This window comes from Cetorhinus maximus, chromosome 20, assembly GCF_964194155.1.
Source record: "Cetorhinus maximus chromosome 20, sCetMax3.hap1.1, whole genome shotgun sequence".
Classification (NCBI taxonomy): Eukaryota; Metazoa; Chordata; class Chondrichthyes; order Lamniformes; family Cetorhinidae; genus Cetorhinus; species Cetorhinus maximus.
In genome coordinates this window covers 88,260,487-88,275,321 of record NC_135898.1, presented here as the reverse complement: position 1 = coordinate 88,275,321, position 14,835 = coordinate 88,260,487, and the positions used below count along the sequence as shown (strand labels likewise).

The following is a 14,835-nucleotide window of genomic DNA, read 5'->3' as shown; positions in this document are numbered from 1 at the left end:
TTTCTCCCTTACTACCACCCTTATTGGGCCTTACTTCTTTATCTAGGTTTTTTTTTCAATAAAGCATGTAATCCTCCAACTAAATATTAGGAAACCTGAAACCATTGTCTTCAGACCCCACTCCAAACTCTGCTCCCCACTTGACTCCAACCCTTCTCCTGTAACTGTCTGAGGCTGAGCCAAACTGCTCATGGCTTTAATGTCACATTTGACCCCAAGACGAGTTTCCAATCACACATCCAACCACCGCTAACACCACATATTTCCACCACAACACCCAACTCCCCACCTTGCTTCAGCTTCACTTGTTGATTTATTTTATATTTCTCATTCTTATTTTGAAATCCCTCCATAGCCTCACCCTATCCTACCTCTGCAATCTACTCCAGCCTAAGAACATTCCCGCCACATAAGTACCAGGCAGTGACCATCTCCAGCAAGAGAGAATCAAGAAAGTATGTCCCTTTGACATTCATTTCCATTGCTGAATCCCCCACCATTAACCATTCTGCGGGGGGTTACCATTGACCAGAAACTGAACTGGACCAGCCATACTGTGGCTACAAGAGCAGGTCAGAGGCTGGGAATTCTGCAGCGGGTAACTTACCCCCTGACCCCCACAACGCCTGTCCACCATCTTAAAGCACAAGTCAGAAGTGTGATGGAATACTCTCCACTTGCCTGGATGAGTGCAGCTCCAATGCTGAAGAAGCTCAACACTATCCAGGACAAAGCAGCCCCGCTTGATTGGCATCCCATTCACCGCCTTCAACATTCACTCCCTCCACCTCTCGTGCACAGTGGCAGCAGTCTGTACCACATACAAGATGTACTACAGCAACTCACCAAGGCTCTTTTCACAGCATTCTTTACCTTATAGATGAACAAGGGCAGCAGACACAACAGGACAGCACTCTTCCAAGTTCCCCTCCAAGTCACACACCATCCTGACTTGGAAATATATCGCCATTCCTTCACTGTCACTGGGTCAAAATCTTAGAACTCCCTTCCTAACAGCACTGTGGGTGTACCTACACCACATGGACTGCAGCGGTTCAAGAAGGTGGTTCACCACCACCTTCTCAAGGGCAATTAGGGATGGGTAATAAATGCTGGCCCAGCCAGCGATGCCCACATCCCATTGGTGAATAAAAAGAATTTGCACTTCTCCAAATCTAGCCCCTTGAGTATGCCCAATTTTAATTGTTCCACCATTGGTGGCTTCAGCTGTTGAGGCCCCCAAGCTCTGGAATTCCTTCCATTAATCCGTCTTCATCTCTGTACCTCTCTCTTAAGAAACTCTTTAAATCTACCTCTCTGACCGAGCTTCCGATCTTCTGCTCTAATATCTGGCTCACTGATAAATGTTGTTTGATAATGTTTCTGTGAAGTACCTCAGGTTGATTTGCTATGTAATAGGCTGTATATAAATACAGGATGTTGTTGTTGCATTTGATGGATTCTCCTGTCGCTTTGGCAAGTGAGTGTTCAAAATTGTTCACCATCTAGTTAGGTATCGTCTAATACGTGATGTTAAAACAAATCTTGATGTGCAGATCTGATTATAAACATTACATATGAATTCACTGTTGGAGGGGTGAGTGTAGACACTGGCCTCGTATTGTGCTCGCTTGACTCTGTTCTCCTCGAATGTTGAGATTGCTTGGCAACAAAGACTTCCCCATTTGGTTCTGTCCAGGGTTGTTTCGCCCCCCCCCCCCTCTCATGTAGTGCAGTCCAACTCGCAGGCTCTGTGATTGGCTTTCAGAATCTGAGTCCAGGATGCCCTATGCTCCCGTGCTCAGTTGGATGTGGAATATCCCCTTTGGTGGGTGGGAATCCTCCCTATGAACCCACCGGCCGACTTGGAGAAGCTGAGCTCTGACGAGGTTGCCCTCTATCTATCGGGCATGTGGCACCTCACATCCCCGTGATAGTGATTTGGTCCTTTAACTTGATGTTTTAGACAGATCTGAAGTAGCGAGGGTGGGATGTATATAATTTCTTTCTGTGGCTCTGACAGGTTCTCTGTGCCTCAGTCATGGAGAAGTGATGTGAGAACCATTGCCTGGTATACTCTGATCTTTGTTTTGAAACAAACTCCATGGTCTCTCCGAGCTGGGCTGAACTTGCCTTGCCAGGAGATGGGCGATTTCGTCATCCTGTTGGGTGGGGGAGGGACTCCCAAGATTGCAGAACCTCTGAGCTGAGTTGAGGGGTTTATCTGTACCCCTCTCTCCTCCTTTAAGACAGGCCTTAAAACCTACCTCTTTGACCAAGCTTTTAGTCACCCGACCCTACTATCCAGTGCAGTGTCAAATTGTTTGACGATGCTTCTGTGAAGCGCCTTGCTCCAATTTATTACATAATAGGCGCTATATACATCCAGGCTGTTGTTGTTGCAGGAAGATATAAAACAAAATAAACCGCGTGTGACGAATTATTATTCTTTAAATGAATGTTCTATTCCTGGGCTTTGCAGTTCGGGGTGGATGCCATGTTGAAGCTTGCTACTTCCCAGCAGGGAAGGTTGAGGGGATTAGTGGGGGAGTTAACTCCCTTATGCGCTCTGTAGTCTGGATGTAGCTACAGGGACATTGGCAGTGCCACTAGCCAATAGAGGGCACTGCAGTCAGTTTCTAGCAATTGTCGCCACGAGTAGTTATTCAACAACTTGCAGAACTGTTTCCATTCGCCGGAATATCGCATCATGCGAGCTGAACCATAAAGATATTTTGCCGTGACTAACACAGCGCCGTAGACAGGGCTTTAACAGAGGCCTTCACACTTGTGAAGCTTTCTCTTCATTATTATAAACAGCCCCCCATCTTAAATAAAACAGCACAGCGACGCGGGAAGTGTGAATTACTAGACTGCGCTATGACTGAGGGGGTAAGGGCAAAGCGAGGGGAAAGGAGCCAAGCTTCAGGCTCATCTCTCGTGTCTGGGGTGAAGCTGTCAATTCTTGTTCACTTAGGATCCTGAGCTAAGGTCCTGCTTAGCTCCAAAGACCAGTCCTGTAAGCCCCTGCCCCCTCATCTCTCGTGTCTGGGGTGAAGTTGTCAATTCTTGTTCACTTAGGATCCTGAGCTAAGGTCCTGCTTAGCTCCAAAGACCAGTCCTGTAAGCCCCTGCCCCCTGTGAACTTGAAATGTGATTGATACACCTGATATCTGGCGATATCGGTGATGCAATCAACTCACTGGATGACCTGAAACTTCCTGCACTCTCTGGCTTTATGTCAATAACATCAGTGAAGACCAACAGGCCAAAAAGTCACAAATCAGCTCCAACGAGCACCAGAGGACGCAGGTTTAAGGTGACTGGCTTTCAGAAGGGAATCTCAATAGCAACTGAAAGGGAATAAAAAAATGCAGGGCTATGGGAAAGGGCAGGGGAGGAGGACTAGCTAAATTTCTCTTGCAGTGAGCCAACATGGACTCTAGGGGCTGGGTGGCCTCCTCCTGTGCTATAACTAGTTCAGAATTCTATTAACGGACCTCCGACTGGTATCCCCATGGGTAGAAAAATGTAAACGACGCAACACTTTTCTAGCATTCCTGGTTAAACTGGCCAAGAAATCGCAACACTAGCATAGTGGTATTGTTACTAGTAACTAGTAACCCAGAGGCCTTGCCTATTGTTCCAGAGGGGGGGGGCACTCAATTCCCAACACAGCAGCTGAGAAAATATAAATTCATTTAATTAACACATCTGGAATTAAATGCTAGTCTCATTAATAAACATCATGAATTATTGGATTGTTGTAATAACACAGCTCGTTCACTAATCTCCTTCAGGGAAGGAAATCTGCTGTCCTTACCTGGTCTGGCCTACATGTGACTTCAGGCCCACCGCAATGTGGTTGGCTTTTAAGTGCCCTCTGAAGTGGCCTATAAAGTCACTCAGTTGCGTCAAACCGCTACAGGAAAATGCACTGTGGGTGTACCTACACCACATGGACTGCAACGGTTTAAGAAGGCAGCTCACCACCACCTTCTCGAGGGCAATTAGGGACAGACACTAAATGCTGGCCTTGCCTGTGATGCCAATGTCCTCAAGACGCCTATTAAAAGAATGGATCAGATGTGAGGATTTGACATCCAACCAGCACCAGAAATGTGACCTTCCCCACTGCCCATGCATGTGCACACACACACGCACACACACACACACACGTACACACACGCACACACACATTCAGCCCAGGAGTTTGGTTGCTATGTCAATCGGGTTTATTGCTCTTCTGTTGCTGCTTGATCTCTAGGTTAACCAGCAGAAGCAAAGAGACTCACCCTGTGTACCTTGGCAATCTGATCTGAGAGAGTGTCCAACAGACGCGTTTTCATAAAATCAGCCACGTTCACAGTTTGGTCATCAATGTAGTAACTGAAACAGACACACAGCGAGGACACATTAGCAGCCCGAGAGACTGATCACCCTTCAAATCTGCTCAGAGATCTGAGATTTATATTGCCTTCAAGGTGTTCTAAAACAAAGCTATGGTAGTTGGGCATTAAGTCATTGCACAAGAACTAAGGCCGGGATTATCCGGTCCCAACCGTGAGGGAAAATTGAATGGGCCAGCGGGCAGGACCGAAAAATCCCGGCCTAAATGTTGACTTAGGCTGAGAGTCAAAGAGTTATTATGGAACAGGAGGAGGCCATTCAACCCACTGGCTCTCTGCAGAGCAATCCAGTCAGTCTCATTGCCTCGCTCGACCCCTGCAGTCCTGCAAGTTTATTTCCCTCAAGTGCCTATCCAATTTCCTTTAGAGATCGTTCAATGTCTCAGGCCCCATATCTCCTCTATCTCTTTCTCAAAACCTTAAATCTGTGTTCCCCAGTCCTTGTGCCATCAGCTAATGGGAACAGCTTTCCTTTGTATACCTTATCTAAACCTGTGGTAAGTGCGTACACCTCTGTCAGATCTACTCTTTGTGTGCTACGTCATCTTACTTGCCCTTTAGATTAGTCAAAGAACTTGTCCGCCATTTTCGGAGTCGGGTATAAAGACTGTCATAATTAAAGGCTCACTACAGACAATACTCTTTGCGTGGTTTTACAAATAATATGGGAGCCGTAAAGCTCGTGTCACATCACCGCCGTGTTTGCTTTGTATTTCATCACTGTTAACAATTTTTTTTTTAACAAGACTGGGGAAGTGAACTAATTGAACATTCTTCTGTGACTCACTCTCACACCCGAGTTCAAGCTCCATTCCAGAGGCACGAGCACAGAATTCCAGTCAGTGCAGCACTAACAGAGTGCTCCACGCTCATATGTGCTGGTGTTTGGATGAGACATGTAACCGAAGCCCCTCAGGCCCTCTCAGGTGGACATACAAGATCCCACGGCAGTATTTTAAAGAAAGGCTGGGAGGTTCACCCGGGCCTGGATTTTTAGGTCAGCGGGTGTGTGTTACCGGCAGGTCCGGAAGCAACCGGGACACAGGCCGCGAACCGTGGTCATTCCCACCAACCACGATTTTGCCCTGGCCGGCCAGTTAAGGCCTGCCCAACATGAAACGCGGCTCCCCAATGGTCGGGAAGGCCCAGGCCAGGGCCTGGATCCGGCGGCCGGTTTAAAATCAGCACAGGCAGCCCCTGGAAGGCTGACAGTGACGAACACATCTTCAACGTTGCGACCACGAAGCTGTGGCGTCATGTGCGCTGCAGACGCCAGGCAGGAGGGCAGGTTGGGTGGGCACTTGCCCCCCCCACCCCCACTGGTTTACGGATGAGTGCCTCATGGTCCTGGAAGAGGTGGCTGCCAGGAGGGACACCCCCTGTCCCCAGGCCTGGCAGGAGGAGGCCACCATGCCTAACAAAATGAGCTTGGGAGGAGGTAGCCGCACAGGTCAGCAGCCATGATGTGCCACACGAGGTTTACCGACCTGCTGCGCTGAGGAAGGGTTAGTACCGTGTTGGCATGGATCAGCGTGGAGAAGTGTTAAGGTCTGGCAACCTCCCACCCCCGTGGAGCTCAGGGGTATTAGAGTCTAAGTGCCAACTGTCAATGACACCAGGGCTGGCCAAGGGGGTGAGCCCTGGCTGCTTGGACTGAGTGCCTTGCGGCTCGAGGGCCACATCTCGGACATGCCCTGTGAGGTGTTCCTCAGGTAGTGTTGGCCAGGCTGCAGTGGTGCTGCAGGCAGAGAGTGGACTAATCAATGCTCCTCTGTCCTTTCAGGAGAAGACAGCCCACAACACCATTAAAAGGTCATGGACCAGCAGAGGCCCCCAAACCGCCTAACCCCAATGAGGTATGAGCAGGATGCCATGGAAATGGAGAGCAGCACCTCGGTCAACCAGCCACAGAGAGGCAGGGGTATCAGACGGAGATAAGAGTGCAGTGCACACAGGTGAGAGTTTCAGATGGTGCAAACATCCTTGTGTAGTCTCATCACTGATGGGAGCCTCAAAACTCGATTCCCCATTGATCATTGAAAGACAATGGCACTATGATGCAGATCTCCATGTTCTCACCAGGGTGCCTGACATGCACAGTGACAGTGTGATGACTTTAACTAATGACATGTCCTTGTTCTCCCTTAGGTTTGCCGCATGCACCCAATTGCAGGATCCCGAAGAGCCACTTCTGACACCAGAGACCGGCCAGGCTCCACATGCACCTGCATCACACCCGCTCTCTGAACCAGACACCAGAGCAGGTACCAGCACCTCGGTGGGCATTAGATTGGCAGCTAGAATGTTGGTGCACAGCAGTGAGGGCACTTCACACTCGCTTGAGGAGCAGGCAGAGGCAGAGAGTACCCAGGGCGCCGGCAGTCAGAGAACTGCTGGAGACCAGGGTGATGCTGAGTCGAAGGCAGATGATGGGCCTCTGGAGTCATCCATTGGGTGGCAGATGCTGGATGTCCAGCGGGATATGCGGGAGGATCTGGTAGAGATCCATGAGGGTATGTGTGCCATTGTCTCTGTGATGGAGGAGTCCATGTGGAGCATCAGCACTGCGTTGACCCTCATGGCCGAGCGCACTGCCTCCTCCATAGACAGACTGGTGACTCTCATGGAGATGCAGCTCTAGGAACAGAATCAAGGGTTCCTGGGGTTGCGCTCGGACCTGCAGCCCTCACACAGGCACTGAGCTCAGGTGGTCAGTGTCCATGTGGGAGATGGAAGAGGCACACAGCATCCCAGCAAGGTGCCTGTCCATCAATGGTGAGCGGGGAGGTCCAGAGTGACCTCACGTTGGCGCTCGAGCTGCCTGTCGTCTCTGTGGGCTCCTCTCAGGGCGCTCTGGATAATGGAAGCAGCTCCTCCACCCCTCTGCCAGTGACCATGGTATCTGATGAGGCTTCTGTGACTGGGGAGATGCCTGTCGTGGTACAGGCCACTCCCTCCCAGGTGAGGCCAGCACAGGCTCCACGGGCCAGAGGACGACTGCCAAGGTCATCGAGGCCAACAGGACAGCAGAGTCAGCAATGAGTCTCCAATGCCAGTGCCAGCAAAGGGGAAGCACCAAGATGTAGCCCTCACAAACATAAGTTTAAGGCACCAAGAGTGCAAGAGGGACAGGTCATGAGTGATCTTCTGTTTGGTAATGTTTTGCTCTTGGGTTCAAGACCAGAGAAGATTCTGTTCATTTCTTTGGATTGCGAAAATGAGATTAATTTTTTTTTTTGTAATGGCCTGAGTTTGCTTCACTTTTTTTATTTATTTGGCACAGGGTACGCCAGTCTGTAATGCTGGACCTGGGTGGCTCTAAACTTTATTGCACAGGCACTGAGTGGACTTTGGGTTCAAAGTAAAGGGTCGTTTCAGACATTCGGGATGGAAGCAGCAGCCCTGGCATGAGGTGGATGTGGTTATTGGGCAGCCTAGCTGAAGGACGTTGGATCAAGGGCATCCCTGGTGTCCCTGCCTCTCTGGAGGTTACAGAGGTCTGGCTCCACGCCCTCAGCTCCTCTTCTGACTCACTACTGGATTCATCCTCTGTCGTCTGTGGAGCTGTCTCAAGATCCTCTTCCTCCAGTGGGTCCCCCCTTTGCCAGTGCCAGGTTGTGGAGAGCGCAGCATGAAACCACTATCAGTGACACCCACTCTGGGGGGTATTGTAGTGCTCCTGCTGAATGGTCCAGGCATTGGAAGTGCATCTTCAGAAGACCTATGGCCCCCTCTATCACCACCCTTGTGGAGGCATGGACCCCATTATAATGCTGATCAGCCTCTGTTCCTGGGTGGCTCAGAGGCATCATGAGCCACCTTTTCAACAGATAGCCCTTGTCACCCAGCAGCCATCCATCCAGTCGGGCTGGAGCACTGAAGAGCCTTGGCCCCTGGGAGTGTCTGAGGATGTAGGCACCGTGGGAGCTGCCTGGGTACCTTGCACAGACTTGTAGAATCTGCATCCTGTGATCACACACTATCTGCACGTTCATGGAGTGGAAGCCCTTCCTGTTGACAAAGGCACCCGGCTGACCTGCTGGCGCCTCGATGGCCACATGTGTGCAGTCAATTGCACCCTGGACACGGGGGAAGCCAGCAATGGCTGCAAAGCCTCTGGCTCACTCAGCCTGGCTGGCCTCGTCCATATGGAAAGGAATGAAAGTTAATATCCACCTGAACAGAGTGTCAGTGGCCAGCTTGACACAACTGTGGACAGCTGATTGGGAGACTCCACACAGATACCCCACTAACCCCTGGAAAGAGCCGGAGGCATTGAAGTTGAGGGTCACCGTGACCTTCAGAGCCACTGGCATGGGGTGTCCACCCACACAGTCAGAGCTGAACTCAGGCCCGAACCTCTGACAAATGGACGTCACTGTCTCTCTTGAGAGGTGGAGCCTCCTTCAGCATTGCACCTCAGACATATTGAGGTAGCTGCATCGCCACCTGTAAACCCTGGCAGCAGGATAGTGGCATCTTCTGTGGCCCCTTCCACCTTGGGACTACCTGCTGGCCCTGCGCCCCTTGTGCCTGCGCCTCTCCTCCCACAGGTCCCTCCCCTGGAGGCTGCATTGGGACACCTGGCCTCCTCCCCCTTCTGCCCCTCTCTCCCTCCTCAGAGGAGGAGGTGCCTCCAGCGGAGAGCACAATCCCCGTTACCAGGATAACAGAAGGCTGATACCTGGAAGGGTCCACACGGTCTGAATCTTCCAGGGGCCTTGGAGACACCAAGGAGTCCTGAAATCAGGCCTGGAAATGCTAAGAATGAAGCTCAGAACAGAGATGAAGCTGCCAATTACCAACAAGCAACCAGCTGCAAACTATCTCCTGAGCTCCTCACTACTCACACTGGCAATGTTGCTGACCCTTTTTATCTCGGATGAGGTTTTGCAAATTGTCAGCTGCCCGCTTGCCCGTTTTGCCCGTGCGTCAAGCGCAAAATCGCACAGGCAATGAAAAACCGGTCTCAGTTGCCTTTTTAATGGCCTTAACTGGGCCTCTTAACTGATGGCGGGCGTGGCTCTGTCTCCTGTGTGCTCCCGCTGACTGAAATATCGCACGAGCGCGGGATGATGTCGGGATGGTTGCTCAACGTCATCTCGCAGGATTTCGCGTCCAATCAAGTCGGGCACATGCCCGCAAGCCGACCTACGAATTCCGCCCCTGGTATTCTGATCAATATTTATCCCTCAACAAATACGTAAAAAACATGGGTCAGGATTTTCTGTTTGGGTCCCACATGCCAATGGGTAAAATGACGCGGGGTGACATCGGGCGTGTGTCCCGACATCACCGCGCGTCATTCCCATCTTCCGTTCGGCAGGCGCTCACCAGAGTCAGCTGCACGCCCGCCGAACTGTCAAAGGCCTATTAAAGCTGTTAATAAACTAATGAACCTCATTGTTAGGGCTGCCCATCCAACATTAAGGTTGGCGGGCGGGGGGAGCAGGCGAAGAGCCCAGGTGGCCTTTGCATTTTTCATGAAGCCTCATCCACGGGTGGAATGAGGTTTCATGAAGGGTTTATAAACAGAATAAAAATTTTCATGAAAATTCACTAACATGTCCCAGCTCATGTGACACTGTCACGTGAGGGGTCAGGTTTGAATCATTTTCTTTTTTTTTCAAAGCTTCATTGTGATCTTTAATCTCCCTGAGGTAGCTCCTTGCCTCAGGGAGATATCTGCGCCCTTTCGAGCACACGCGGTAAACAGCGCTGGCCCTGACGCTCCCTCCTCCGTCCCGCCCAGTGCTCCCGGGCGCGCGCCACGCTGGGCGGGCCTTAAAGGAGAAAATTGTCCCCCTGATCTGTATATTTCACCTTGTTTCTCATCTAACCCCTATCAGAATAACATTCGAGACTTTGCAAAGCTGTTCTGGTTGAATTTGTTTCCTGAATGTGAATACTTGGAGCTAAGAACAGGACGGTGAGTAAACAGCAGGTTATAAAAGATACAATGCCTGTGATTGGGCAACGGAGCAAAGTAAAATTAAAGTTTAAAAAAAAACAAAAATAATGCAACAGGAGAATGGCAAAGTGCAGAGACAAAAGACTGTGAATAATTAAATGTTTACATCTTTATATCTGCAGTTAAAATTATTTTAAGTGTATATTTTTGTTCTATGGGGTTAATTTGAAAATACTAAGAATTTACATTTATACAGCAACTCTTCAGGACATCCCAAAGCACTTCACAGCCAATTGTCGTTACATAGGAAAGCAGAGCAGCCAATTCGCACACAGTACGGCCCTACAAACAGCAATGAGATAAATGACCAGGTAATCTGGCTTAAGTGGCATTGATTAAGGGAGGAATATTGGCCAACACATCAGGAAAGCTTATTTTGAATTGTATCAAGAGATCGTCTATATCCACCTGAACAGTCCTGATGCTGTCTCGGTTTATCAGTGACTCTGACAATGCAGAACTCCCACGGTACTGCACTGAGCTTAGTTTACATGTTCAGCAACATAGTGGGGTTTGAATGCACAACCTTCTGAGTGCTTTTAACTGAGTCAAACTGATGCAAGGCGGAACACTAAAGCTGCTCCTTATGTCCCAGTGGATTTATTGCTGTAATATTAATGTTAACTTAAAGAACGGGATAAACTGAAGCTGATAGTTTGAGTAGCAAGAGTTTGCTGAGCCTGTAAGCAGCCTAACTATATGTAATAAATCTGTGATGATTGAGCTACTGTTGATCAGCATTATTTCTAAGCTGCGCTTTAAAGAAACAATCTGGAATGTTCCGCACAGTGTAACATATAGGTCATGCACATCCTCTGAGTCAACTGCACTCCTCTAATTCTGGAGCATTCCCAATTTTAACTGCTCCACCATTGGTGGCCATGCCTTCAGTTGCCTAGGTCCTAAGCTCTGAAATACCCTCCCTTACATCTCTCCACCTCTCTACTCCACCTTCCTCCTTTAAGACACTCCTTAAAACCTAACTCTCTGACCAAGCTTTTGGTTACCTGACCTAATATCTCCTCATGTGGCTCAGTATCATACTTACCTTTATGATACTCCTGTGAAGTGCCTTGGGACATTTCATTATGTTAAAGGTGGGGTTTTAAAATTTGTATTAGGTGAGGGGTGAGAATTGACTTTTCAGCTGTTAAATTACAAAGGGTAGTAGAGATGACAAGGGACCTTTACAACTTACAAAAGGTTTCATAAGTGAAAAGGGGAAGGTTGTTAAATTTTATTTGGCCCAAAAGTGGAGGCAATGGGAAGACATGAAAGATTTTTATATTTTAGAAAATTTGAGTTCAAAGAGGTACTTAGGACAATGGAGTCTAGGATGAAAGGAGAAAAAAGATATTTAAGGAATGATGTTTAGTTGAGTTGAGGTGGTTGTGTAGGGGAGGTGTCCTGAGACCAGCTCTGTGCTGAGAAATGTTGCGAATCTGAAGTAGTCATCCAGTTCAAGCAAGAAAAGTCTTTGTTTTCAGAAAGCAGTCTGTTTCTGAACTTTATTTGGATTTCCACAGCAGAGTAGAAGAGACTGAAAAGTCATGTGGTATACTTTATTAAAGTAAAGCAGTTTTTGCTTTGGGTAATATTACTGGATTTCTATGGTTAAAAATCTCTAAGGGAGCTGTTGCCAAGTAGCTTACCTTATTCTGATCAAACAGTTTTTTCTGAGGAATGTTTTGTAAGACTGCCTCAACTGTGTAATTTTAATCTATTCTTTTTCTTCTTGTTAATAAATCTTTTAATTTTAAAATCCTAAAAGTGTTCAAAATACAAAAAAAAAAATTATGATCAATAAGACAAGTTTTCCTCTGGGATTTGGTTTGCTCAGCGAATAACATTGGCTGCGGTCATAATATTGGGAAACAGGCTTTTAGGTCCAACAATCCAGCTCTTCTACTCTAAACGAGCCTTCTCCCAGCCCTCTTCACCTAAACTCACCAGCCTATCCTTCTACTCCTTTCTCCCTCATTACAGGCTTCCCCTTAAATGCATCTATGGCCGGGATTTTCCAGCTCTGTTGTGGACGGGACCCACCGTGGGCGAGGCGGCGCCCCAGCCAGAAGTCCATTGACTTGCGGCGGGACCAGAAGATCCCAGCGGCGGGTGGGTGCGGAAAACCCCGCCGTATGTTTCACCTCAACTACTCTCTGTGGTAGGGAGTTCCATATTGTAACCACTCTAATGAATGAAGAAGTTCCTGAATTCCCTTTTAGATTTATTAGTCAATTATCTCATACTTATTACCCCCGTTCTGGTCTTGTCCACAATTGGATGCATCTTCTCTAAATCTACCCTATCAAACGCTTTCATAATGTTGAAGACCACTATCATGTCATCCCTAATTCTTCTCTTTTCTAGAGAGAAGAGCCCCAGCCTGTTTAATCTTTCCTGATAGGTATAAACTCTCAGTTCTGGTATCATTTTAAGAAATCTTTTTGCACCTTCTTCAGTGTCTCCATATCCTTTTCATACTATGCAGACGAGGACACTCAATGAGTTGTCTAACCAGAGTTCAGTACAAGTTTAACTACCCTGATTTACAATTCTATCATCTAGAAATGAACACCAGAGCTGCTTTTTTGACCTTTTATGGCCTTATTATCCTGTGTTGTTACTTTTGTGTATCTGTATTCCTAGATCCCTCTGTTCCTCTGTCTCATTTAGACACTTACTGTCCAAGATGTCTGTGATCCCCTTATTCTACCAGAAAAATGTATTCACATTTATCTATATTGAAGTTCATTTGCCAATTACACACTCTGCACTTTTATTAATGGCTTCCTGTATTTTGTCACAGTCCTCCTCTGTATTAAATACACCCTCAATTATGCTGTCAAGAAATTGGTAAGGGCTTCACTGCCTCATGATTGATGCCAACATCAAGTTGGTACTAAGACACAAATGCTCAAACTCTTTGTAAACTTTAAAAAGGACCAGTGCTGACAAGTTGTCAAAAACACATACTTAAATTGAACAGTTGGCAAAAGTGGTTGAGTCTCACTCGCTTTCAACAGGCCTATCAATTTTGCAGTAGCCAATTTAGCTATGAATTCCTGTGCCCTCCCCAGCAGGTACTGCATTCCTATAGCTTAATGTGACTTTTTTCCATTTATTGGCTGGCAGACATGGTGTTAACATGTCTGTTGATGGCTTGTTTATGAATCTTGAAAGACAAGTAAAGGAAGCCTTTACATGTGCTCTTAACCAAAGCAAACCATTCAGCAATAAGTAACTAAGAAGTATGAGGCTGGGTAGAATGCTGGGAAATGCTCCAGAACTCCACAGATCAGCAGTAACTTAAATGAGACCCAGCCACAAGAACAAACTAGTCAAGTTACCTCTAAAACTGAGAATGTACTAATTGAGTGACACCGATCTCAGTGCCTCCAAACCTGGTTAACATTACCAAGTTTTACAACCAGCCTCAAGCCACCCAGATAAAAAGGTATAAGGAAATGTCCACCAGCCAACAGAGGGGGAAGCAAATTGGGACAGAAGCTGTTTCCTGTTAGTTTTCCACCACAAACTCAATGCCCAACCTGGTTCCAAAATCAACGTTTTTTTCTGTCACTTAGTCCCAACCAGGTCATTGTAATATATGATCAGGAGGGCCAGTGGCATGGGAACCCTGGATCTTTTGATTTTTTGCGCTAAGAGTGAGTTTGAGTTTGAAGGAACAATGTAATTCTGCTGCCAGGATCAGCCAAGACTTTCTCACGTGGAGAGTTTCTGTGCCTGCAAAGTGTAGGCAGTTTGAATAGTCATTGCTGCAGATGGGAAGGAGTTTTAGCAGCAATCGTTTTTTGGTTTTTTTTGAGACACTCTTGAACTTGCTTCTGGCAAGTGTGAAAACCGCTGGGAGATTTTAACTCACCCTTTGCAAGGACCTTCTCAGGCGCAGGTATAGGCATTTCTATGTCAATCATTGTCATGGAGCAGTACAGAGGTGCAGCGGAGGATGGAGGAGAGGAGGGTTCAGCTGCACGAAAGGTGGATGCACCCTATCAGATGTGATTCCCCATCCCTCCCAAAGAATGTAAAGGCAACACCGTTTCAATGGGACCTTTAGTGTGGTGATTGATATCAGAAGAGCGCACTTCACCAAATAGGCAATAGGGGAACTCTGCCCGTCTACTGAAGACCTGCCGTCACATTTCACTTCCTGCATTGCTCAGTCTGTAGCTATGAAGATGACAAACATGTTCAACATTTATGGCATTTGTTCATGTCAGGCAGTGACAAGGGGGCCCTCTGGAAAACAGCCAAGCTGCACTACAAACATTCTCAGATCACTGACACCCATCGCAGGAGAGCTGGCAAACCCATTGACAAGATCGCAAAGCAAGGTAGCAGTGAGGTAGAGCCAATCACTGTTTTAGATTTGCTCGCTTTATCAAGGATTATGGCTTTTCAAGCTTCTACAGACAACCACCTCGCTCTTTT

The 14,835-nt window shown here is 47.7% G+C and overlaps 1 protein-coding gene across 2 annotated transcripts in view; it reads right to left on the bottom strand.

Moving 5' to 3' along the window:
* hpse2 (heparanase 2) overlaps window positions 1–14,835 on the bottom strand; it is a 342,759-nt gene that overhangs the window by 94,109 nt on the left and 233,815 nt on the right. Inside the window, exon 7 of one of the 2 annotated variants that reach the window (XM_078565124.1) lies at window positions 4,296–4,389. In XM_078565124.1, coding sequence (XP_078421250.1) covers window positions 4,296–4,389 — 94 coding nt within the window. The remainder of the gene's footprint in view (window positions 1–4,295; window positions 4,390–14,835) is intronic. The other variant, XM_078565125.1, reaches the window with a different exon arrangement.